Source organism: Laccaria bicolor, genomic scaffold (assembly GCF_000143565.1).
Source record: "Laccaria bicolor S238N-H82 LACBIscaffold_28 genomic scaffold, whole genome shotgun sequence".
Taxonomy (NCBI): domain Eukaryota; kingdom Fungi; phylum Basidiomycota; class Agaricomycetes; order Agaricales; family Hydnangiaceae; genus Laccaria; species Laccaria bicolor.
In genome coordinates this window covers 483152-507982 of record NW_001889899.1, presented here as the reverse complement: position 1 = coordinate 507982, position 24831 = coordinate 483152, and the positions used below count along the sequence as shown (strand labels likewise).

The 24831-nt window shown below is 46.3% G+C and overlaps 8 protein-coding genes across 8 annotated transcripts; 4 read left to right on the top strand and 4 right to left on the bottom strand.

Annotated features, from left to right (window-relative positions):
* Positions 1 to 1108: 1108 nt before the first annotated feature.
* LACBIDRAFT_330663 (uncharacterized protein) lies at positions 1109 to 1836 on the bottom strand (the record flags this gene model as incomplete). Its single annotated transcript, XM_001884881.1, has 2 exons — positions 1109 to 1470; positions 1506 to 1836. The coding sequence occupies 2 exons, from the start codon at positions 1834 to 1836 to the stop codon at positions 1109 to 1111; spliced, it is 693 nt and encodes a 230-aa protein (XP_001884916.1).
* A 611-nt stretch (positions 1837 to 2447) lies between these two features.
* On the bottom strand, positions 2448 to 4890 carry LACBIDRAFT_330662 (uncharacterized protein; the record flags this gene model as incomplete). Its single annotated transcript, XM_001884880.1, has 10 exons — positions 2448 to 2563; positions 2651 to 2692; positions 2749 to 2794; positions 2848 to 2908; positions 2952 to 2992; positions 3184 to 3782; positions 3911 to 3995; positions 4050 to 4310; positions 4358 to 4717; positions 4786 to 4890. 10 exons carry the CDS (start codon positions 4888 to 4890, stop codon positions 2448 to 2450), a joined length of 1716 nt encoding a protein of 571 aa, XP_001884915.1.
* A 1249-nt stretch (positions 4891 to 6139) lies between these two features.
* Positions 6140 to 9239, bottom strand: LACBIDRAFT_304638 (uncharacterized protein; the record flags this gene model as incomplete). Its single annotated transcript, XM_001884879.1, has 11 exons — positions 6140 to 6601; positions 6655 to 6936; positions 6987 to 7175; positions 7225 to 7404; positions 7458 to 7554; positions 7616 to 7776; positions 7827 to 8031; positions 8082 to 8281; positions 8341 to 8520; positions 8578 to 8796; positions 8865 to 9239. 11 exons carry the CDS (start codon positions 9237 to 9239, stop codon positions 6140 to 6142), a joined length of 2550 nt encoding a protein of 849 aa, XP_001884914.1.
* Positions 9240 to 9596: 357 nt separating this feature from the next.
* On the top strand, positions 9597 to 11619 carry LACBIDRAFT_330660 (uncharacterized protein; the record flags this gene model as incomplete). The annotated part of the gene is made up of 11 exons (XM_001884975.1): positions 9597 to 9805; positions 9973 to 10014; positions 10182 to 10264; positions 10332 to 10451; positions 10707 to 10755; positions 10829 to 10977; positions 11168 to 11181; positions 11238 to 11271; positions 11345 to 11360; positions 11437 to 11454; positions 11571 to 11619. 11 exons carry the CDS (start codon positions 9597 to 9599, stop codon positions 11617 to 11619), a joined length of 783 nt encoding a protein of 260 aa, XP_001885010.1.
* A 742-nt stretch (positions 11620 to 12361) lies between these two features.
* Positions 12362 to 15809, top strand: LACBIDRAFT_391733 (uncharacterized protein; the record flags this gene model as incomplete). Its single annotated transcript, XM_001884974.1, has 12 exons — positions 12362 to 12434; positions 12505 to 12611; positions 12661 to 12821; positions 12880 to 12959; positions 13014 to 13066; positions 13124 to 13164; positions 13219 to 13368; positions 13425 to 13787; positions 13845 to 14081; positions 14132 to 14397; positions 14453 to 14692; positions 14748 to 15809. 12 exons carry the CDS (start codon positions 12404 to 12406, stop codon positions 15683 to 15685), a joined length of 2667 nt encoding a protein of 888 aa, XP_001885009.1. The 3' UTR covers positions 15686 to 15809.
* Positions 15810 to 16432: 623 nt separating this feature from the next.
* Positions 16433 to 17085, top strand: LACBIDRAFT_304636 (uncharacterized protein; the record flags this gene model as incomplete). The annotated part of the gene is made up of 1 exon (XM_001884973.1): positions 16433 to 17085. One exon carries the CDS (start codon positions 16433 to 16435, stop codon positions 16613 to 16615), a length of 183 nt encoding a protein of 60 aa, XP_001885008.1. The 3' UTR covers positions 16616 to 17085.
* Positions 17086 to 18494: 1409 nt separating this feature from the next.
* Positions 18495 to 19743, bottom strand: LACBIDRAFT_304634 (uncharacterized protein; the record flags this gene model as incomplete). The annotated part of the gene is made up of 4 exons (XM_001884878.1): positions 18495 to 18497; positions 18555 to 18910; positions 18966 to 19600; positions 19649 to 19743. 4 exons carry the CDS (start codon positions 19741 to 19743, stop codon positions 18495 to 18497), a joined length of 1089 nt encoding a protein of 362 aa, XP_001884913.1.
* Positions 19744 to 20028: 285 nt separating this feature from the next.
* Positions 20029 to 22545, top strand: LACBIDRAFT_330656 (uncharacterized protein; the record flags this gene model as incomplete). The annotated part of the gene is made up of 10 exons (XM_001884972.1): positions 20029 to 20062; positions 20219 to 20498; positions 20615 to 20656; positions 20749 to 20858; positions 20920 to 21066; positions 21116 to 21914; positions 21973 to 22059; positions 22112 to 22172; positions 22195 to 22210; positions 22502 to 22545. 10 exons carry the CDS (start codon positions 20029 to 20031, stop codon positions 22543 to 22545), a joined length of 1620 nt encoding a protein of 539 aa, XP_001885007.1.
* Positions 22546 to 24831: the final 2286 nt, after the last annotated feature.

The following is a 24831-nucleotide window of genomic DNA, read 5'->3' as shown; positions in this document are numbered from 1 at the left end:
GGAAAAGAGGAAGACCTGCCTGAAGAGGAGGAACTTCTCGCACCAAGGAAGCGCCGCTGGCTCGCCGTTCCTCATCCAGTATGTGTAGCGTCTCTCCTGCCCTTTTGTTTTAGATACAAATTGTTCAATAACATCCAACTTACATTATAATGGGGCTCTAGACTCGGAATGCCTCAGAAGAACCTCCAGAAGAATTTATCCCCCCATTAGATGTCATTGAAGATGGATATCGTGAGGATCTCCAATACTTTCCATTCCTCCACTGATTCCTACCGGAATCCCTAGATTCCGGCCGGAATCCTGGAATTCCGGTAGGATTCCTGGAATTCCGCAGGATTCCGGCCGGAATCGACAGGAATCCAACTGGAATCAACAGAAATTGAACACTAGGACTTCTGGTTAATTAATTTTGGACCCTGAATCTCCTTCTTTAGGTCAGACAAATAGAATTGTAGCACTAAATCTTTTACTAAACAAGGGCATAAGGCATCCGACTAGTTACTTACTACTACATGGATTTATTTATTTCAATCAGATTCAGAGACATTAGATTCTGCATGTTGTTCATCCAAACCCAAGTCTATGTGACTTCATGCCTATCATATTTATTGTAAGTCTAATGTAGTCAGCCAATTTATTATTATATCTTGTCCTATAATAACCTCACAAGTGTCTTCTTAGAACAGTTATATAGATTCAAATTCTAATATATTGAAGTGGTACACAAAGATTATTTTACTGTATTCTAAGTTAAAGGAAGGGGGGGAGGAGGGGGGCAGAAATAAATGGGGGTGGAGGAAGGAAGGGATGGGCAGGGAAGGGGGAGGGAAAAGGTAGGGGGAAGGGTGTAGGGACAGGGAAAAGGAAGGGGGAAGGGTGTAGGGACAGGGAAGGGAAGGGGGAAGGGTGATAGGGAAAAGGAAGGGAGTAGGGACAGGGAAATGAGGAGGGACAGAAAGAGAAAGAGGGAGGAGAAAGGAAAGGGGTACATGGAAATGGGGAGGGACAGGGGAAGGGAAAAGGAAAGGAGGAAGGGGGGAGGGAAAGAAAAGGGGGAGGGACAACACTCGTCACCGTGTGTACGTGGTGGAGCGGGACATGCTCGTCGTCATTGACGTGGCCGTCCATTGGCATCGTCGTCGTCGGCCGTTGGCGTTGTCGTCCGTTGGCGTTGTCGTCGTCCGTTGGCTTCGTCGTCGTCGTCTGTTGACGTGGCGGTGGTCGCTCGTCGTCCACTAACGTGCTCGTCGTCTGTTGACGACGACGTCGTCCGTTGGCGTGGGCGTCCGTTGACGCGGTCGTCGCCCATTGACGTGGTGGTGGTGTCGTCGTGGGCGTGTCGTTTGTTGGCGTGGCCCTCCGTTGACGTGGTGAGGCGTGTCGTCGTCTGTGGGCGTGGTGGTCGTGGTTGTGCGTTGACGTGGTTGTCCCTTGTCGTGTGCCTGGTGTTAGCAGGCTGGGTGGGACGAGCTTGGGATGGGGGGTGCTCACCTATGACGACGAACGACGACTTGCGTCGTTCGTCGTCTGGTTACCACGTCGCTGATAGCGACGTGGCAACGTGTTGGCGCGCTCGTTTACTGAGGCTGGTGACGTGGCGTTGGGGCGTCGTTTCCGTGTCGTGGCCGTGGTGTTGTGTTGGGGTCGTGGTGAAACGACGACGGACGTCGTCGTTGTGTGCGTCGTGGTGGCCGTTGGTGACGTGGCGGTGTCGCGAGGTGGGTTGGTGTCGTGGATGATGGTGGTGGTTGAGAGTGGGAGTTGTCTGTTGATGACGGCCAAATCAAGCCTCGGCAAACGCCGACACTCGATTTGGGCCGTCGGAATTCCGTTCATCTCATCCCGGGATCATTCCTTATCGGGTGATCCTGAAGCCATTCTGGCGGAATTTGAATTCCATCAAAATTCCGCCGGAATGGTTTGATCAATTTGGCAGGGCCCTCTGCCAAATTTGATTCCTCCGGAATTCCAGGAATTGCCCGGATTCCGGCAGGAATCAGTGGAGGACAATAAAGACCTCGCAAATTCACTGATATCACGGCAGTGATTGTGCAGGCAGACAGGACAAAGGAGGTTGAGGGGAGGAGAGTTGACGCGATGGCGCCAAGGAACGTTGGTTTTTCTGAAAGTATCGTATTGTGTGGTGTTCAAAGAAACGTAAGGTGAACGAGATGGCCAACCGACAGGAAAAATGGCCTAGCGGTGGTTGACACGATGCGGATTGGTTGGAGGGGTTTATGTAGAGTATATAATAGACAGAATCATCCATGGCTAGTGAGTGGCAATGGCAATGTAACTGATGGAAAATGCCAGGAAACACCAGGTCAAAAACAAAAAGGAGATACGTACATTGGGATAACGTATGCCTATCCCACTATATATTTTTTGAATGAGGAGGATAGCCAAATTTATCAACAATACTCACCGAGCGCAGTGCCCGTGGACGTTCATGTGGATCGTGGCGGTGGGTCCTGGTGGCCAATCGTCGAGGGTCGTGGTTGTGAGAAGAGAGGGGTAGTGACGTGTGACATTGCGTTCGTCATGTCGGAAATTTCCCTGGTGCCTAATCAGGGTTATTAGGCACTCAAGGCACCCGAAATCTAATAATGCATAATAATGTTTCAGTTAGTTTAACATTGTTGGCACTCACCTGATAAGATGAGATTATCAGGCATTGTAAGATTAGGCCTGCCTTTCAAAGTCGGAGCGAAAATATTAAGGAACTATTGAATTGCTTAAGTTACGAACCTATTGAACTTTCTGTGTATTGTAATACGTATTGATTGTTGTAGTGCTATTGAATTTTTTAATGAGTGTTACTAGTGGGATTCGAACTCTGGACCTTACCTTATTATTATATATTTGCGATTTGAGTTGTTCATAGTTACCGCTAAGCCATATGACCGTTCTTAGATATATATTTTAGGTTATTATATCCCCCCATGACTCACTTTCCACAAATGTCGGAAGCGCGCTTCAGTGCGCCTCTCTTCTAGACATGGTTTGAAATGAGAGGCAGAAAATCATGATATATTGAGGCATGGGGGTATACAACGAATGATCTACAACTAAAGATACCCCCAAATGGCGCTCCGCGCATTAATTGTCGATGTCCCAACGGCGAAAACAAGAATGAAATCAACGACGACCTGCCCTCTTGGCACGGGTAGCACACTTCGGAACCTGATTGGCATCAGAATTCCCAGTGAGTGGCGTGGCGTCCAATTCAGAACTAGTCTTGGGGTCGTGTGGCTGTCGTTTATTCACACTGCGCCGCATTGGTCTGATGGGCTTGGGTTCAATGGTAGGCACAACTGCGCCATCAACGTGTGTGGCGTCAGTGATAGGAATGACAGGCTCAGTTGCCTGGGAGTCAAACACTGTCGCGCCACCGCTAGAAAAGGAATGAGAGTTTGAAATGGATGGAGTGGCAAGAGGTGCGCTCTCTGGTGGTGATGGTCCTAAGATCTGGCTTTGGGCAGTGCTGATAGGAACAGGCATGATGACTGGCGCAGGCAGCGCATGCGAGGCGCTTTCCTGGACGTGAAGATCACGAAGGAACTGTGTAAGTTCTTCATCGTCGTCGATGCCGTTGATCTCCTCCTCAGAATCCGGAGCTAGAAGGATGTTGGGGAAAATTCTTGAATCCCAAATTTGATAGAGCTCAATAATGGCTGATGAAGAGTCTCGCGAGATGAGGAGAAGCTTTTTGTAAGTGTCGAAGTCGGCAAAATAGGTAATGCCGGTGATATTACCAACCCCGGTTCCTGTGAATTCCATGTCTGGCGACAAAATAAAATGTGCCTAGATGTACATTTGATCAATCCAAAGCCTTCAAAGGACAAAAAACAGAAGTGACGCACCAAAATTGCCACACAACAAATCAGTCCGGCTGTTGTCCCAGACTTACGAGAGGCATAAGGGCTGTTTGACCGAAATACCGGAAGTGCGCTACCAAGCGCTACAGTTGGACCATAAATGATCAAGAGAGCTAACTAATTACCAGAAACATTGAGGGCAAATGCTCTAAATAAAAAATATGAGCGTACCCTGAGTAAGTACTCGCTTCGAAACAAATACATTGGATTGGCGACGCTTCCATCCTGAAAGAAGAACGGTGGTAATTTGGGGTACCGTGCACCAACCGTCGTGCCACCTGCATTGTATCCGAGCAAATTCTTGATGGTAGGATTGCTTGTGCGATCAAATTTTCGTGCGAGAATTTCTGCGGAAAGACCAAAGACTGATGCAGCATTCTTCCGCAAGCGATCAATCATGCTGGAGCGGCTGGATGAAAGCTCTTTCATGAACTACAAAAAGTGTAAAAAGATATTTTGATTTGACGGCATGAACTGACCTTAGCGACAAAGTCACTGTGACTTTGCATGTAGTCATAGAGGCGCTCAGGAACGCACTCATACAACTCCCTGCTAGCGCCTAATGCGATGTTGTCCTCAGTTGAGTATCGTTCGCTGCTGTTGAAGTCAAACGAAGGCTTTGGTCGGTGAAAGTCGTCGGCGTGAACCCATGGTTGATGGAAGAGTACATAGATCTGGGCAAGCTTGGCGATCTCTTGATCCGCTGTCAAGAGTTCTTCCGATACGTCCGATTTGGATCCTTTAGGGCTCTTCTTGACCTTTGCGTCTGCAAGCTCCAGTTTGAGCGTGTCGATGATGTGGTTTGCATTGTCAAGTTCTTTGTACGCGCTTTGCAGAGCCTATTTAAATTAGTTGTACAATCTTCAATTTCAGTATTAAAATAATGAATAGACCAATGGTCGCAAACCTCCTCGAGTTCTCTGATGCTCATGTTGTGTATTCCGCATTCACTTTCAAATCGCGAAGTGGAAATAGAGGACATTCCAGAGGGGGTAGCACTCGCAGAAGGCATTGTTTGCAATAGGGAGACTTGAGGAGATGGACTCGAGGGATCTGCGATGAAAATTCATCATGCCTGCATGGTTTTTATTGAGAAAATTTCTACAGGGTGTGCACAGCCCAGCACACAATGAATTCAAAATGTCGGGCCCGCATGCCGGAGATCGATTCTCGACATTGAGTAATTGGCCTCAGGGAACCTGAACCTCAAGTACTTTTATTAATGAATGCAATTTGTAACGCACAACTTCAATTCATGTTTTTCATTTGCGCCCAAGAAGATTCTGAACAAGTGAGGTAGTGAGATGGGCATCTCAGGCTCATCCGTTTCACAAGAAGAGCATGGCTGCATCCTGTTCTGCCTTGCAACTCTCAATTGCTCCGTAGCTTGCTTTTGTCCTATCCGAGTTGCTCGAGAACTCAATGCCTTGACTTGTAACATTATTTACTGTTATAACACTGATAAACTACTATTTCTATGTTTCACTTAGACTCTTTCTGGAGCAGACATAATCTCTAACTTCTAAATTACCTTTGTTTGTTTGTATGTATTTTTTCTGTGATAATGATCCGGCTCATTGACAACTCCAGCCTCACATTTCAGACAGCGGGAATGTTGTAGAATGGTGAGATGATTACATATTGAGTCCATCAAGTTTAAGGCATGAGATTATTGAAAGGGCAAAGTTCCGTGTAACTTAAGGACAATGACATCATCTTACTTTGATGATTGTATTCTATGATGTCATCATGGTCAAGCACCCCGTATTTCTGGGGAATTTTGAACGTTGTTGCATCATATGTCTCACTTGTAAAAACATTGCTAATATCTTTGTAGCTGCTATTGATAGTAATTTACTGTTATAGTACTGTTAGTTAGTTTGTCTTTAAGTAGCTACTCTGTAAGTGAATGAGTCTGTAGTACAGATGTTTGGTTCAGCTCTTGAATCTGTTTTTAGGACAATTTCTATCTATATCACGTTCTTTGGTCTAAGCTTGAAATGCGAAGCGCATTTTGAGCACACTGGTAGGTGTGAAGTTTAGGTTTGTTTGTTTGCCTGGACCATGTTTACCCAAATATTAGCATGCTTCAACAAAGGCCCCAGAGATTCACGTCAGAGCTCTATGACACCGTTTCCACTGATCCTTTCCTGTCACAAAACTGTCATTAGACAGGTCACTACAATCATTCCACACAACTGCCTCCAGAACTGGAAACTATGGTAAAACGGGTCCAAGCGTCAGGGATTATGAATTATCATCTACAGATCAGCACGATGTGTAAGTGTCAATGACTTCACCCGAAGCCACATATCCTGATCTGCAACATCTATGACAAGAAACTCATCCTTATATTCACAGCCATAATCATTGGCCAGAAGAGCCCCACGGACAATTGACTCCACAGAAATAAAGCAGCTTGAAATCCTTGGTCGTGATCGAAGTTGTGTAAAGTGAAGTTCCTGATCACGTCCACGATTGACGAGAGATGGTGGCAGATCCAGGGGAAGAATTAACGCCATAAAGTACTTGGTTGACTTGATTACACAACTGAATATGCACAATAGTCTTGCAAAGATGTGCTTGCTGTCATCAATTTTGACAATAACACAATCATAGTGCTCCTTGTTGTGAAAATTGGGATTGACCCTGAGCAAATCTGTCTCAAGAAACCAATCAACTGTTGATTCATGATTGGCTCGAAGATATTTGTAGGGAGTGATCTCAGAAAAAGAGCATTACTTTTCAAATTCATGAAATATTGAGTGTAACTTACCTTTTCGTCATCCCGAAGTCGTATCTGTTGACCAAAAAACCTTGAAAAAAACTTGGCTAGCTTCTTGCGAAAATCTCGAAATGCTGCATCCTGAATTCCCTGCTGCTCCATCTCCTTAAGCGTAATCTCAGGATTTGGAGAACCAAGAGATATATGTTGGCTGCCAAACAAGTTTATCTTCTCACTTTCTTCCTGTTCCAGGGCATTCTGGGCTTCATCGAGAGCTTCAAGTTTAGCATGTATGATTGTTGCAACTAAATGTGATTCATTAACTTGAAGAATCTTAAAAAGGCATCAGTAAGTTACTTTTATAAATCTTGTGAGTATCCTACCTGAGATTCAACATTTTTAAAGTTAGTGTGAAATTTGTAGGCAGATTTCAGTGCACCATGGGATTTCTCGCTTGGCTTTGTATTGTAATTTCTTGTCACTCCCTTGTTTTGAATGTCATCAAAAACATGCTGATGGCTATGAGCTTTGGGAAAGTTCCATGATTTTTCAGTATTCATTGCCATATATTCCTTGTAAAACTGTAAGGTTTGATATCCTATCAAAAGAGATTTTACTCACATGTAGCAATTTCTCGAAGACAAGTAGTTCAGCCCGACCTGCTGCAATGGTGGATTCAGTGTGCACTGTCAATGATACATACATGTCCAGCTCTAAATAACTCCGGATTAGTTTAAGGAGATGAAATCCTTCCTTTGAAACATTCTTGGAGAGAATGTTGTGGGCTGCAAAGACAATAATCTGATATATAATGACTACCTTCCATTTGATAAAAGAGGAGTGACACTACTCACCTTTGATATATCCTCATACTTTGATCCATCAGCAAATTCTGTTTTCATAATGCCACTAAAATGATTGAGGCCACTCCAAGAAGGGATTTCAGAAATCCTAAAGAAAAAGCCAAAAGTTATAGCAAAGTTGAAACTTGATGCATAGGATGTTAACATACTGAGTATCAAGCAATTTGGCAGACTCCTTTCCAAGCTCATTGATATGTCCTTTTACTTCTGGCAGCAAGTGGTCTGAGAAAAGACCGCCATGATAAGCATGAAGGCGATCAAATGAAAGAGCTCTATGTATATCTGAACCATGGAAAGTCCAGAAAACATTCTATTACAAAAAACTTCAGTGAAGAATCAGATTTTATAGAAAATTCTTGCCTCAACATCACGGAGGCCAAACTCTTTGAGAAGCTCATCTTTTGGACCAGATAAAAGTTTCTGTGCAGCTCTATATATTTCTTCCATCTTTTCTGCTCTCCTTTCTGGGTATATCTTTGATATATTGGCTTGCTCAGTAGCAGGAACAAGGCAAATTGGACATGGGAAGTTGCTTCCAATCCCTCGAATTGAGGAAAACATGCACCTGAAAGATACATTAGTCTATATATGTCAAATAATATTAGAAGATCATACTGTTCCTCATAGTCAGCAGATGCAATCAAGATGAACCAAAATATGTGTCGATCAATGCTGTCTGCACAATTGGTAAATGTATAGCCTGTTTTGAGGTATTGTTGGATGGATTCCAGAATGTGGAAAAATGCCTTGTGCCAAACAACTCGTTTGAAATTGATGTATCCTTTTTTCCCTGCTTCTCCAGAATCTTCATCTATCTGTAATTGTTGAGAGTTAGTTCTTGTAATTCAATGAACTAAACAGAGTATGAGCTTACCACTGGAAGCAATCCAAATACTCTTCCACCTGCAACACCTGTTCCATTTCTGATTCCAACATCCAAGTTGGCTGGCTGACCAATCACTGGATAGCCCTTGACTGAACCAAAGGATGATAGGCGTGTCTTATCTGCATAAATAATCATGCAAAAAGGAAGTGCACCAGGTGGAAGGGTTGACTAAAGGCATTTTTTGTAGTCAGGTTATTGACAATAGTAATAACCAAAAGATCCTACTTGAATTCTCCACCAGGCATCAGCTGTCCATGGTTCATCTATAAAACGTTCAAATTTGGAGCCATCATACTTGTAGTGATGCTCAGCATGCCAATGAAACTGTGAAATAAGGCCAGGGTCGGCAAGCAGTTGCCGCGTCCACTCAAACAATGAATATGTCCAAACATCATGAGAGATTTCATCTCCTTTGTATGGGACAGAGATAGTGGTTTTTTTAAACTGCAAATCAGGGGGTTAGAAGTCGTAAGTAATTAAATAACATAATTTGAAAGAACAAAAATCCATACTCCTGAAGTGCGGGCCATCCGAGCATTCTCCCATACATTTTCTAAATCTGTACTGTTCTCAAGTGTGAATTCAGATGGGGTTTTGATGCATTGGTGAATAAGTGAGAGAAGTCGGTTGGTCTGAGACTTGTTCATATGTGTATCCAGCATTACTTCTGCAATTTCGAAATCCAGGCGTGACCGAAAGGGTTTCCATGGTTCTGAATCAATTGGGCTGTTGACAGAAGTTTTGCTGGATGTCGTGTATTCCTCAAAACGGAATATCTGAGCAGGCTTTCCACTATTTGGATGAAACTCGACCTTGATATCATCCAGATGGAGGTCGTGACATGTGTCATTCTCACCCGTATTGTCAAAATCTGCGAAAGCAGCCATCTTAGAATTATTTCAATTTTATCATTATTGTAAGCATACCAATAAAATGAGAATTATCCTCCTCATCTGACTGTAGTGGTGCTTGACCTTGTTGTTGCATGGGGCTAACTGTGGGTAACACTGGAGTTAAAATCAGTGACTGCATTCTTTCACAGTCAAGTTTGTCTCATCACCTATATTTTGGGAGCCACTTGCAGTATTTATGACTGCCCCCGGAACAAATGAAGCTATTCCAATGAACAGATCAGTGAAAGGCTTCCAAAGAAATTCTGCTAAACCCACGCAACAGCCCTTGTTGTCGGACACGATCTTCAAATGCCTTATCAGCGGCATCAGTCTCACACGGTTTCAATCGACATGAGCATTCATGGCTTGCGAGACCTCTGGAAGCAAATTCCTTGCTGCAATACTGACAAGGAACCTTGGCGGCATCAGTCCTCGTACTCACTTTGGCTTTGGGAGCCATATCGCACAGTTACGGAGGGTGGTAGTAGACGTGGAACCCACAATCTTATCACGCTGATCACTGCTGGAGTATCTATTTATATCAAGGCTCACCTCATCAGGTCAGTTAAGGGTTGTTACAGGATCGGTTCGTTCTGCCAAGCCCTGATGATGCCGGTGACCTACATTACAAGCCGGCTGCCTGATAAGGCGCCTGGGAAATTTCCGACACACCTCACCAATTGGGATGTGTCCAACTGAGTTGCTCATCCTCTCATCCTCGACACAGTGTCGAGGATGAGCCTTATCCCCTTTCGGGGAGTGTGCCGCCGTACGTATATCCTCTCCAACACGTGTTGGCTCGTTGCAACAACTCCGCTCGCCGTTTCCGAAACCGCTTGCACAAGCGGCCGAATTATTCATCCTGAGGTGGCCGAAACTCGAGCTGACAACAGGAAATTTTTGACAAGTTGTATGCTTGAACTTCCGCTACTCAAGTTTTCGGATCCAAGTTCGTTCATTTCTCCCGACTCCTTACGGGGAACTCGCTGTATCTTCGGAGTACACATCTTATGAGTATAGTGAGTGGGGCCCCATCGATCTCTTGCCTTTTCTAACAATATCCTAGGACGATAGACGCAAGATTAGCTGCTCACTGGACGGACGGAAGCCCTCGACCGCGTACTATGGTAAACGTCATTCTCCTTATCCCCGTGTTCGTTCCGTCTGAAAGGTGCTCGGGCAAAGAGTCATCGTTTCTCCCCATGGGTATGTTATATCTATGATTTGCTGACTCGTGTCAAACGTTTTCGGCCAAGGGCAATCGACAACAAATCGACAATCAACTTGTAAAATCAACCCCATTATCACCTCCCGAATGTACTATTGAAGTTGGAGGTAAAGCTAACGAATCTTTCCCCCGCCCCCAACATACATTCTCAATTTTGATACCTAGCGATTCTCAATTTCGTTACTTACTAAGCGGTATGTCTTTTATGTGTTACGTTACGCCCCACTGCCCAGGCCTCAACACTCATGCAGCGTCTCACTGCAAATACACATGGCCTCCGCAGTAAGCCGTAGCAGGGGAAGTGAACAGCCTCAGCTCCTTTGCTCATACTCATCGATTCTTGTTTTCTTCCCAGTGTTACATTACATATGGCTCAGTCTGCAGCCTCGCCACCGAATAGCTCCACTTATGTAGGCGCTCGTGGCGCTTCTGCACGACGTCAAGTCGGACGCTGGGCGCCGGTCCTGGGTTCATACAAATTCTTCCCGTTAGGTTCCACGTATGGTATGACTCCGACTTGCTTACCTCTGGGAAACGTGAACGTGTCTTCTTGTTCTCTTTCAAGTTATGGTCTGTGACCATCTTTGTCCGTCGCGTCACAGTAAGGATTTCAGAGAGTGTCTTGAGGCCGCTTCGCTCGAATACTCTTTTTCAGCTCTCAGGATTGTCATGTGCTGGCGAACGACTTGTATAGGAATGATTGACATCGTACGTTCATGCTGGCAATTGTTTGTTCTTTGCTAGTGTATTTATACCGTCAGCAGCTTGAATCCTTCGCTGGCACGAATAAGCACTTGAGTATATCGTCCGATTCGCCTTGCAAGTGCTGTATTTTCTGTGAATAAAATTAAACTGGCTTTACAACTCACAGATTTACCTCCCATAAGGTTTATCTGGGCGGAACAAAGTGCGGTGTTGCGTATCTTATCCATAACGATGATGTCCTATCCTCTTTCTAACCAGCCGTCCGCAGGATGCGACGTAAGTCGCGTCTTTCGCCCTACCCGCCCTACGGCTACCAACTTGTTCCATACTGCCCACAGTAGGCATCCACCCCGGGATGTATGACGGACAAGCGATGAATCAGCCTCCTACAGCTGTCCTAACTCCGAGTTTGGCTTGGAGGGCGCTCCTCCTACGACTTGAACGCAAGCAAAACGCAGGTACCATCACACGTTTGCAAAGTCAAATACTTCTCCTAGTATTGCTTTTACACCACTTCCACCTCGAGAGCCAGCCCCGTATACACCGCAGTATCTAGACTAAGCACAGCCTCGTCGACGGTTGATCCGAGTCGCTGGGTGTTCAACTAACGAAGGAAATAAAGTGCTGTTCTTGCGGTGAAGTCTACCATGTTGGAGCACATCATTGAAATGACGAATTTGTAAGGATATATGGTCTTGAAGCTATACTACGTACAGCATTTTGCGTTGCCGTTTGCACAACGACATCGTTGGAATCGTGTTGGCAGTGTGACCTAGAGATTTGCTAGAGATGCCATCCCAGCCAGTGGACATTCCGGAACAGAATACACAGTTACAAACACAAGTTGAGAAACCCGGCAATGCAAGACTGTAAGGCTGATAGGATGCATGGTCCTTGATGGAGGGAGAGCTCTACGTTGAGGAGAGCATCTATTTTTAGCTTGGGGTGATCATGCAAACCTTTTTGGTGAGTCACGAGGGCTTTTGCGTCCCTTGATGGCGTGCTAGGCCGCTGGTGTTGTGAAATTCACAGCCAGTATTGACAGACGCCCATAATCCAACAATACCTTGATCGTTCCTACCGTGTATCCTGTCAACATGTCACCCGCTAATCACATGCACCTACCACGAGGTAGCCTGGAGGCTTCATAAGCTCGAGCAACGTCCAGTGAGCACTCTCCTTACCCCCCTCCATTCCATCACAGTCACCCACTTCCCTTTCCTCCATGGCAGACGATCCTATACCCTCTGTTAAAGGTGAGAAATGTAAGGACTATCTCGTCCGCATCTGCCCTTTGATGAACAAACCTGATTTTTCTTTCATAAGCGCCTGCGGGTACCTCGGACACAGAAATCAGACCATGTGGGCATAAGATCGGTGGTAGAAACCTCATCGTTTGCATCGACGGTACCGCAAATCAGTTCGGAGAGAGGGTATGCATTTGCGATGCTGTCCAGCGGCAGTTGCTGACACTCTTAAAAGAACACAAATGTTATCGAATTGTACAATCGCATCTTAAAGGAGAGCGGGAACCAGAAAACTTGGTACAACAGTGGTATCGGGACGTACGTCAGGCCATCTTGGAAATCTTTCAAATTCTACCGACAGGTCCTCTCTCATACGATCGATTCGGCGATTGCATGGTGCGCTGAGTGGTCACCTCATATGTCTTGCTTTTCTTTTACCTCTTTCCTCGTTCAGGAATTTTAAACGAACAGTTTTGGGTGCATATCGTTGGTTGTCGGACAATTATGAGCATGGGGATTGTATATTTCTTTTCGGTGCGTTAGAAAAATATGTGACTTGTATGTCCATGGATGCTGAGGGCTCTATAGGGTTTTCTCGTGGCGCATTCGAAGTCCGTGTCCTCTCGGCAATGATCGACAAGGTGTGCTACGTTCTGAGAGCATTGACGGCCCCAAATGACATCTTCGGATAAATCTAGGTCGGGCTGATCCAAAGGGGGAGTGAGATGCAGATCCCATTGTACGTTTAAAACATCGCATACCTTATTATGCGCTGATCAATATCAACATTCAGTGCATACGAGCTATATATAGACCCAAAAAGTGATGAACCATCAACTTCAGTGACGGTTGGATCGCTGCAGACGACACACACGAGCAGCGCCGAGCGTTTCAAGCAGACCTTCTCATACAAAGATGTACGAGTGCATTTCCTTGGCGCCTGGTATGTAATGCGTACTCTGCCTTTATGGAACCGTACGCTTACGATAGGATTTTAAGGGATACTGTCTCGTCCATCGGGATCGCACGCCGGAAGATGATGCTCCCTCGGATAGTCGACGGGATGAAACATGTCTGCTTCTTCCGCCATGCACTGGCGCTCGACGAGCGACGGGTCACGTTCTTGCCCGAGTACGCTTATGGAGGTTCAGCCACCTGTGCAAACCCAGACGACAAGAATCCTTCAAGTGTTAACCATGGATCCTCGGACAACGGCAATAAACCATCTACGATAAATGAAGGGGAAGCCACCAAAGATATATCCACAAGCGATGACGTTGACCGCTCGCAGGGTATGAACAAGGTGACGGCAAAGCATCCACAAACCCTGGAAGTCTGGTTTGCGGGCACTCACTCGGATATGTAAGTACATTCACCTGTCCACCTGATGGTTTGAATTAGTCATGTCTTTACATTTAGAGGAGGCGGGAATGTGCAGAACTCCGGGATGGATCTTAGTAGACCTCCTCTGAGGTGGATGGTGTTGCAAGCGGGGGAGCTCGGTCTTCGCACAGAACCATTCGAGCGTGAGCTCTCTCCTCACGAGCAGATCAATGTCATCGAATCTTTGACGGGGTTCTGGTGGCCGCTTGAGTTTCTTTTCTTGAAAAGATTGACATACACGGGGCGAAACGATGGAAAAAAGACGACTTATAAGCAAATATTCTCCAACTACAAGGCAATACCTCAACTAACTATTTTTTAAGGCCTCATCTCGGGTCAGGCCGCACAATACATGCTACTCAGAAGATACATGGCTCTCTCTTGCTGGCCGGTAAATTGAAGAGCGACTACACTCCAAAAGCACGGCCTTTTGATGACGAGCCATTCTTCTGGGACGTAGCTCGTGAGAAGGGGCTCGGCGATTGGCTGGAATTGGACTTGTACAACGCTGTCCGCACCGATGTGGAGGTGTTCATCATCGCCCATGATCTTACTGTGTGGGACAATTTGCGCAAAACTGTAACACGGGGTAAACTTGCTCAGTACTTCAGAATTTTCCGTAGCTCACATGTGGCCACATTTAGTGAATGGACGACAAGCACTGTACGATCAAGTCATTGACAGCCTGAAACCTGCTCTCAAGCTCACGCCTGAGATCATGTTTGGACTCCTGCGCAACACGGTGGACATCCTGGGGCGTCATCGAGCCAATTTAAAACTAAGTCCGTCGATTGAAATCCGTCCTCTCATAGCAGACCTTCGACATAGTAACGAAACCCGCTACCAGGAGACAGCACAGCAGTTTATGGAGCAGTTTACGGATCGTGAGTGAAATCCACCATTCTTCTCTTTTGAAGCAATGAAACCATTGCTCTTCAGCTTCTATCTTCGTGTTGAGTGGACACACAAATTCGACCACATCTGTCACATTTTCGCCTGACGGCAGGCGCGTAGTCTCGGGGTCGGATGACGAGACGATTCGGATCTGGGATGCGGAGACGGGAAAGCTGGTGGGAGAGCCATTCCAAGGACACACATATTATATTACATCTGTCGCATTCTCGCCTGACGGCAGGCGCGTACTCTCGGGCTCGTGCGACAAGACAATTCGGGTCTGGGATGCGGAAACGGGGAAGCCAGTGGGAGAGTCATTACAGGGACACACAGATATGATCACATCTGTTGCATTCTCGCCTGACGGCAGGCACGTAGTATCCGGGTCGTGCGACAAGACAATTCGGATCTGGGATCTGGATCTGGGGGAGCCAGTGGGAGAGCCATTGCGAGGACACACAAATATGGTCAACTCTGTCGCATTCTCGCCTGACGGCGGGCGCGTAGTCTCGGGGTCAGACGACGAGACAATTTGGATCTGGGATGTGAGGACACGGATGCCAGTGGGAGAGCCATTCCGAGGACACAATATTGTCTTTTCTGTTGCATTCTCGCCTGACGGCAGGCACGTACTCTCGGGCTCGTTGGACAAGACAATTCGGATCTGGGATGCAGCGACAGGGAAGCCAGTGGGAGACGTATTCCAAGGGCACACAAATGGGGTCAGGTCTGTAGCATTCTCGCCTGACGGCAGGCACGTAGTCTCGGGGTCGGACGACGAGACAATTCGGATCTGGGATGCAGAGACGGGGAAGCCAGTGGGAGAGCCATTCGAAGGACACACAGGTCTGATCACGTCTGTTGCAATCTCCCCTGACGGCAGGCGCGTACTCTCGGGCTCGGTGGACAAGACAATTCGGATCTGGGATGCAGAGACACAGATGTCAGTGGGAGAGCTATTGTTGAATGTAACTAGTAGTTAGCACTTACGTTGAGCAAGAAAGTAAAGGTCTGTTTGGTAACGAGAATGCGAGCGCATTCTCATTGGGGAGCTTGTTCCCCTTTGTACTGCTAACCGACTCCGAAATGTAGATGATGACCTAATCCACAAGTAGTTGGTTGTGTTGAGAACGAGTCTGAAATGAATATTCCGACTCACCAACTCACGCGCCGGACTCCGACTCTCCGGCACTTCATAAAAAGACACTCATTCCGTGCCCCGTATACTGTAGAACATATCCAGGGTTCCCTCTATACTTTAATCATGGAATTAATGCAAAAAAGGCAAAGACAGGCAGTGCCTGGGCCGGTTTGAGCTTCTAAGAATCTGTGCCCGATGTCTTGAAAATATTAGAGTAACGATGCAAGAATTCTTAAAACTTGTGAAGCAGCAAGGGCCGGAGTAGTCTCTCGTAGACAGACTTCGATATTATGTGAAGTCGTGATTCACGATAATATTAGTCTCTCCTAGACAGACTTCGATATATGTGAAGTCGTACCTTGGTTCACGATATATGAAGTCTGTTATTTACCAAGCCCCCAAAACCGCGTTAGAAAATGTTTATGTAATCTTCGGACTTTGAAACCGCGTCGCGTCAATATTGCCTCCTTGCCGTTTGCTCTTGACGTGATATCTCATGCATTTCTATTCCAATACACCTTAAACTTGATGTTATACTTCTTTACTTTTGGTGAATTCATTTGCCAAATTGAACGACGCTCAGATAACCATGCCTTTTGACCATGCTCATCACTTTCCGGCTCGCATCTGTCTCCAACACTCGACACATTCCTTATCATGGTCCAAATTCATTTCCGATCGAATCTCGGCTGCGTTCTTCACGACTCATGGGCTTACTACTCGAGTCATATATCAGCACTCTTTGATTTCATCATTCAAACCTATACGTTGATCACAGTGCAACAAAATACCTCATGAGAACCACTCTAGTAGCCAAGCAACGCGAAAAACGGCAGGCCACAAGAGCTGTAAACGACGACGACATGGCCCAATCTTATTTGATCCGGTCGCTGAACCTTTTGAAGAAACGGTTAACGAACCTCGAACAACAAGTGCCAGGCTCAAAGATATGACGAATGCTGCAAAGCAGCAACGACGAGCTCCTAGATCTGCTCAGCTCAGTGTTGTGCAAGTCCTTCAAGACTATGGTCCATGGTCCTGGGACCTGTACCCGCCGAATGCGCTTGTAGAAGGATCGTCTGAAGGTGGTAGTGGAAAGAGAATGGAGGTCTGACGAGGTAGAGGATGAAAGATGACAGTAGACATTTAGGAGAAGATTTTACAGGCAGCAAAGCTCTGGAATTTGACGAACTGAGTGGAGATGCTATGGGAAGGCTGAGAGGAAGTCTAGTGCTGCAGGAGCTTGGATTGTAGGTGTTTTCTTGGGTGATCGGACGCTTCGAACATTTTTATTGATATAAGGAAACAATTCAATGGGATATGAATTCCATTTGCAAGGCTAGGAGGAGTTTTGGGGCTATAAACACGTCAAAGGGCCCAGAGGGACGAGGGAATATTGACGCGACGCGGTTTCAAAGTCCGAAGATTACATAAACATTTTCTAACGCAGTTTTGGGGGCGCAGTAAAAACAGGACTACGATAATATGAAGTCTGTTTGTTACCACGCCCCCAAAACCGCGCTGCGAAATCTTTATGTAATCTGCGGACTTTGAAACTGCATCGCGTCAATATTGCGTCCTTGCTTGGTCCTTGCCATTTGCTCTCAATGATAGCCCATGCATTTACAATCCAATACAAGTTACAGCTGAATGCAGAACGATAGGCCATGCCTGATCAACACATATATAGAGCAGACTCTCAAATGTTACTGTGATACTATGATGACATCAATTCCGAGTTGGACGTTAAAATTTCACTCATTGTGAGAACTCAGCAGCCTCAGCCATCACTTCGCTTTGAAAATTTGACAGTCTGCCCTGTGCATGTGTCGATCTGGCATGGCCTATCATTCTGCTTTCAGCTGTAAACTTCATATTCTACATCTTGAATGATCCTGAATCCGTTATGACGACTCAATGATGGCTCGATAACCCCACTGGCAGGACTGAAGGACTTGATCAATCAATACCATTGACAATTGTCAAGAAACTCATACCAAATTGGATGGATGGACTGCACTTCAGCTCATTTCCACTATTCTGCGTGGAAAGGACTTGCTTTGCTGTACCACAACTGGAGATGGGAAGTCGCTGGCATTCTCAATACCAACTTTTGTGCTACTGGAATACAACAAACACCCAGATGCATATATGCCTTGCCTTCCAACTCAGAAGAGACCAATCAGAGTGGTAGTCACACCAACCAAGGGACTTGCACATAACATAGTACACTCATTTGCCATTTTTTGTTGTTACACTCATGAATTTCAGACTAGGTTCACGAGCTTTCAAAATTCAACATCTCCAGATTCTCATACTGCAAAGAAACCCTGTGGGATGTAGTGTTTGGAAGTCCGGTCTCGTGACTGGAGTGACTTTGCATGGCCTTTGTTTAAGCGCCCAAGGTCCTCGATGTCAAAGCGTGTTTAAGCGTGTTTAAACTGAGTCCGCTTAATCATCATGTGATGAATTTGGCTGTGGTTGCTTTCCCTTTACTTAAACAATCTGCGTTTAAATGCTCTTCACTTAGCGATCTACGTTTAAAAGCTCTTCATTTAGATACAATTGAATTACCCCACTTAAACATGTTGATGATATTTTACATTCAAGCAGTGTTTAAACAATCCTTCAACATTGTAATATCTTTCAGTTCACTGGTGGATTGCAGTAGTAGTTGTTGCATTTAAACAGGCAATTAATCAGATGCTCACCTTCAATCCATTCCAATCAATCATGAGGTTTGGCCTCTGCCAGCGTACATGTTCACTAAAAGTCTCGTTTGCTGAGGGCCATTGACCGCCACCTTTTGAGAAGCATTTTCGAGTGTCGGTTGCCATTCTCTGGTACATATCTGCCTTCTGTGGTGCATAAGCTCTAAATCCTGAAGGTGGTTTCTCACCAAACACATATTTCTTCGACACAACTTGGGATTTTGAGAGTTCGGTCCAAACTGTTTCCATCCTCTCACAACCGCGAACAAAGCGACGGAATTCTTCTTTGATGATCTCAACTTCCTCAATCCAGTGCTCCATGTCAGTGCGTGCTTGACACCATTGGACTTTCTCAGCTATATGTCCAAATTTAACCTGTGCTGGTGACCGAGTTTGTAAGTGCAAACTTACTTTCCATAATGAACGATGCCTTTTCATCTTTTCCCATTCCTCTTAGTTTCCCAAAGGTCCATATCCAGCTGTCAGTTTTGGATCCCTCACCAAGCCCTCTTGCTCCTGCAGCATTCTTCGCAAACATGTCCTGATCCAACAGTGGGGGGAAATCGTCCAGGAGAGTTTTCCCAGCAAGGTGAAGAATTTTGTTGCGTGAATGACGATAGTGGGAAGCCCATGCGGCTTTTCGATCTTTCACGTTATTCATGTAAGTGAGCGCCCTCATGTTCTGGTACACTCCGCGAGAATGTTGGCTCTTGTTCTCCAGTAAGACCATGCCATGAATGATTGCCTGACATAGTGAAGTGACAGCATCATTGGCTTCGCCCTCACGCAGCTGGTACTCAACCTCAGCCACTGTAGTGAGCCCTAACGAACCATGTTCCTCAGGAAGAAAATCTGATGGAAGGTAAAGGGGTTCTTCCTCTGCTTCCACATGAACGTCGGTTGCTTCAATGTGATTCTCAATGGCTGGAGTTGCACGTAATTGGGTCTTCCTCCAGGAATGTATCTCCCGTGCAAGAGCATGTTGTTGTTGTTGGAGCGTATCAGATGGTATATCATTTTTCTTAATAGAAAGCTTGAGTTCATTTCTAATAAAAGTGAGTCGACATAATAAGACATTTACTAGGCGAACGTACTGCTTGATTTGAATTTTCATCCCACTATGAATGACCTGTGCAAGCGGTGTTGCACATCCTAATGTGTCTGTTTTTGCTTGAGCCTTCTCAGACATCTCCAATGACTGGAATATTTCAGCTTGAGTAGGAACTAAATATGATAAAATGGGTGCGGTGCCATGAGCGGACCAGAATTCTAGATAACTCACGATTTTTTCTCTTCAGACGATATACACTCTGCCACTCCCCATCTTTAAACATGGTGAAACTCCTCCAACCGAAGATGCGGACTTGAAGGATTGGGTTCATGCTTGTCGTCACAAGTTTGAAGTTCAATTTAAAGTGGGTCTTGATGCTGCCATAGCTGAGGGGTTGACAACTGCAAAGAAGATTCGAGAGGTATGTCATGTCCATTGACCTTTACCTTTGCTATTTGTGTGCTAATTCCACTTAAGAAATTCGATGCGAAGTTCTGGAATGAGAAAGCCAAGTGCTGGGTCAAATTATGAAAGGACATTCCAATAACCACACTCTCCACCAAATCCCAACCCCTGCCCTGATCTTTCATCACTGCCACCTCCCAACCGCTAGCCTTGGATGCGACCTCCAACACAACGACTCTTCTGTGGAGTACCATCCTCAAGGAAGCCCAAATTACGGGAAGGTCACTCTTTGAAGAAGATCAACGCACCACAGTCAACGCAGAAGTTAATGCTGCCCGCAAGGACACATTGGTCAACCACAAGCAGCACGTGGGGCTTTTGAGGTCAAGGTTGAAAGCAGAGTGGGAGGAGTTAGGAGATCGTCAAAAGGAGTGGGGAGAGAAAGCGAAGATGATGAAATCCGCCGAACAAGACGGGCTTCTCTATCGGTGCGCAGTGCTCTGCCTTTCGCTTCTTTTTGTTACTTATGTTCCCTATCCAGCAACCAAGCTGCTGCTTTAGATTCTGTTCATGACCTCCTATGATCTTTGATCGGTCCGATCAGTGATGCCAACTATAAGATTGGTAATGCTCATTTCCATGTCCTGTACGCCTATTGAAATGACCGAGAGGTCTTGAAGACGGGAAGGCAAGTTTCCATTCATTCAAGTTTTAGAAGGTTTCTTACATTAGATACAGCATTGATGTTACAGATGAAGGGCTCGCTCAGATCCCATTCAAAGCTTTCAATGAGGAGTATGCCAAGGTCACTGAGTCGTGGCTAGAATGCTCTTGTGCTACTGTATCCCGTTCGTGATCAACTATACTGTACTCAATCTTTCTATAGTGTTGATCTGATTTTTATGATAGTTAATCGCTCGCTCAGTACCCAAAAAGATAGAGTGGAATTCACGCTCGATTCTATGGGTATTCCTATCTTTCCACCCATTTCAGAGAACACAACTACTCCTGATGAGCTTCGGCGAACTCTGATCGATTTCGTTCAGGCTCAGTGGGGTAAGTATTCCCTCAATTTTTGTCGATTCTCCTCATTCTTGATCTACAGAACATACGCACATGCAGGATTTTCTTTCCATCAAAGCTGTACCAGACATCCTGTGGACAGACCATAACTTCACTTCCTATCTTGCACTGTCAATCACTACCATTCCAAATCCATCAACAGCCACCATCACATGTCTTTATGAGCTTTTGTCGATGATTAAGGCTCACCAGACCGATAACTCTGGCGTTACCCTCTTTTCTATCCAGAAAAGCCTCTCTACGCCTACACCCCAGTCCCCACTCCCAACACCACCATCCCCCCCTCCTCATACATCAACTTCTCGACCATCCTCGCAGACATCCGCCAACGCGACAATGCAGCTGTCCCAAACTGCCACGCCACCACAGCCACAGTTACCAACGAAGACACCGCCACTACTGCCATTGCTACCACCTGCTTTGTCACCACCACATTCCACGCAATGTTCAGCCAATGCGGGAGATATCCCTCAACTACCGCCACCAGCTTTATCACCACCTCGTTCCCCACACCGCTTGGCTGAGTCTCAACCACTGCCACCACCGTCTTCACTGCAATGTTCAGCTAATGCAGGGGATGACTCGCAACTACCACCACCAGCAAACTCACTGCCACACTCCCCATCAGCTCTGGCCAATGTGGAGTATGACCCCCAACCACCACCATCTCCGCTCACACCTGCTCCAAGCATTCGGAGCACATCACTGACTCCCCCACACGATCAAGACCTGTTGAAACAACATCGCATCAAGGTAGGCAGAAAGCGCAAGATCGGCAATAATCCCAAAGGCAATCCCGCATGCTCAAAAAAAGTGAAATTGTAAGTTTTCTCGGGATCGATGATGATGTCACGATGTTACTAACCTATATATATCTAGGACCAATGCCGATGATATCGTGCCTGTTGCACCATCACGGAGGAGTACGCGTTGCAAGGGCAAGCAAGCAGGATCAGCTTTACTGAGGTTCGTCTTGATCCTTTGTTTTGAACCACGTATTTCGCTCACTTCAATTTAGCTCCAGCGTTAAGGCCCCGAAACCTGCGTTGACCCAGACTGGAAAGCCAGCAAAAGGATGGGTGATGGCTAGTTCCGAATCAGATGGCTGAATATGAAAGTGAGTTAAACTCACTCAAATGCCGTTTGAGTGCTTAAATCATCTCTTTAAGCATGCTTAAACGCCGTTCGACGGTCTTTTGAAAAGAAGGAATGCTCATTGATATATCATTCAAACACTATAGGGTTACTAACAGTCTGCTTAAGGATCATTTAAACATCCTAGACAAATTATTTTCGCTTGAGTTTGAACCATGTTGCCCACTTAAACTTTGTTTAAACATCGTTACAGTAATTCTACTAGACATTGATTACATGTGTGGTTTATTTAAACATATTTACACTTAAACAGTGTCTGACGTGTGGGACATTGAAATGTTTAATCAAACTCCATGAATTTACTGGACTGGAAAAAGACCGTAACCAGACCGGACCAAGACTGCAAAAGACCGGACCTGCAGTTACGGTCTTTTATTTTTGAGATGTAAAGACCGCAAAAAAACCGGTTAACGTGAACTGGTCTTTTGTAATCCCTTAAATACCCTTTAAAACGCACCCAAGAACGTACGATTTGGTAAAAAAACGAGAGAGATATGAATTAAAATGTAAATTACTTTTAGGAATAATAGATGTACCAGACTTATTTTATAGAAGCACCAATTCGTAACGGAATTTGACGTTCTTGGGCTCGTTTTGAAGCTAAGAGAGATGTTAATAAATTTACCGATTCATAATTTTAACATATTAGCCTAAAGACCGGTCATAAACCAGTTAAAACCGATGCAGACCGGTTATGGTCCCTGGGCATCAAAAAACCGGACCGAACCGGACTTTCAAACACTAGTGGGATGTGGGCACTGCTCCTTCATAATCACAGCACCATCTTTTTCGAGGCAGCCATAGACTTGGTGAGATACTAAGAAACAGGCATGGGCACCTTTTACTTCTCACAAAGTGCAGCAATGCTGAATTTCCCCAAGTCTCCCACCTAAGCAGTCTAGTGCTATCCTCTGGGCATCGGCCATTAGTAGTGTTTGAAAGTCCGGTTCGGTCCGGTTTTTTGATGCCCAGGGGCGTTAACCGTAACCGTAACCGGTCTGCCTTTTCCCCAGAAGTCAAAAGACCAGACCGGACCGCAAAAAGACCGCAGACCGCGGTTTTTTGCGGTCTATAGACCAGTTTCGGTCTGCATCGGTTTTAACCGGTTTATGGCCGGTCTTTAGGCCAATATTTTAAATTTGTGAATCGGTAAATTTATTAACATCTCTATTAGCTTCAAAACGAGCCCAAGAACGAGGTCTTATCAGTGCCCCCCTAATTCCTGCAGGATTCCGGTCATTCCTGCGGATTCCGGTGGATTCCGGAGGAGTGAAATTTAGCAGGGAGGCCTGCTATTTTCATCATTCCGGTGCTTCACCATTCCGGCGGAATTTCGGCATTCCGGAATTGTGACCGGAATGGTCCCCGGATTGGCAAAAACGGAATGCAACCGGAATCCGGTTTGTTTGGCGCAAGCCCATTGCCAAACAATTGTTTGTTTGGCAACGGCTTTCACGCTCATCCAAACACAACCCTCTCTCCTCCCACCACCACCGTCGTCGCTCCACGTAACCGCCTCCCTCACGTTGTGAGTGCCCGCCATGGGCTAAGCGACGTGAGGGGGCTCACATCGACCACCACGCCGCTCACCCGACATCCAACAACGTTGCCAACACCACAACGCTGTGCCACGTCACCACGGCACACAAACCAGGTAAGCACCCACAACCCCCTCTCCCCTCGTTTCTCAACACGAAAACCAGGTGCCACGTCGCTGACTGCGACGTGGCACCAAAACGACGGCAACAGGTCTGACACCCCACGACGGCACCACCCCAGCACTCCCGAAACAACGTTCAGCGCCCACACGAAACACAACAGCACCACCTCGCCCATGAAAACACCCCACCCAGCACCCACGATGGCACAACGGCACACCGCGTCCACGAAAACTCCCCACCGCCCACGAAAACACCCCAGCGTATAAGAAAACAACACGCCGCCCACGAAACAAAGCCCAGCACCCATGTACATCTCCAACGGACGCGAAACAACAGAGGTCTTATCAGTGCCCCCCTAATTCCTGCAGGAATCCGGTCATTCCTGCGGATTCCGGTGGATTCCAGAGGAATGAAATTTGGCAGGGAGGCCTGCCATTTTCATCATTCCGGTGCCTTACCATTCCGGCGGAATTTGGGCATTCCGGAATTGACACCAGAATGATCCGCGGAATGCACAGGAACGGAATGTAATGGAATCCAGTCCTTTGTTTGTTTATTTTAGTTCTGTTACCAAACAAAGGCAACGTTACCAAACAATTGCAACACCCTTTCCTTTCACCCACCACCAACCATCCTCGTCCCCCCACTTCCATTCCCTCCCACCACCCACGTTGGCAACGACGACAACGACGACCACACCACACAACCCAACAACGGCCACGACCACACCAGCAACGAACGGAAGCGACCAGCGAGGCGGCACCACGACAATCCACGAGCGCCCACGACAACGACGTGGCCGATCCACGGGCACCGCCATCAACCAGGGCCCACCACGCCAGCCAGCCACGAATGACACACCACACGCCCACCAGCATCATCAACGTGACACCAATGCAACGTGGCGGCGAAACGACGTGGG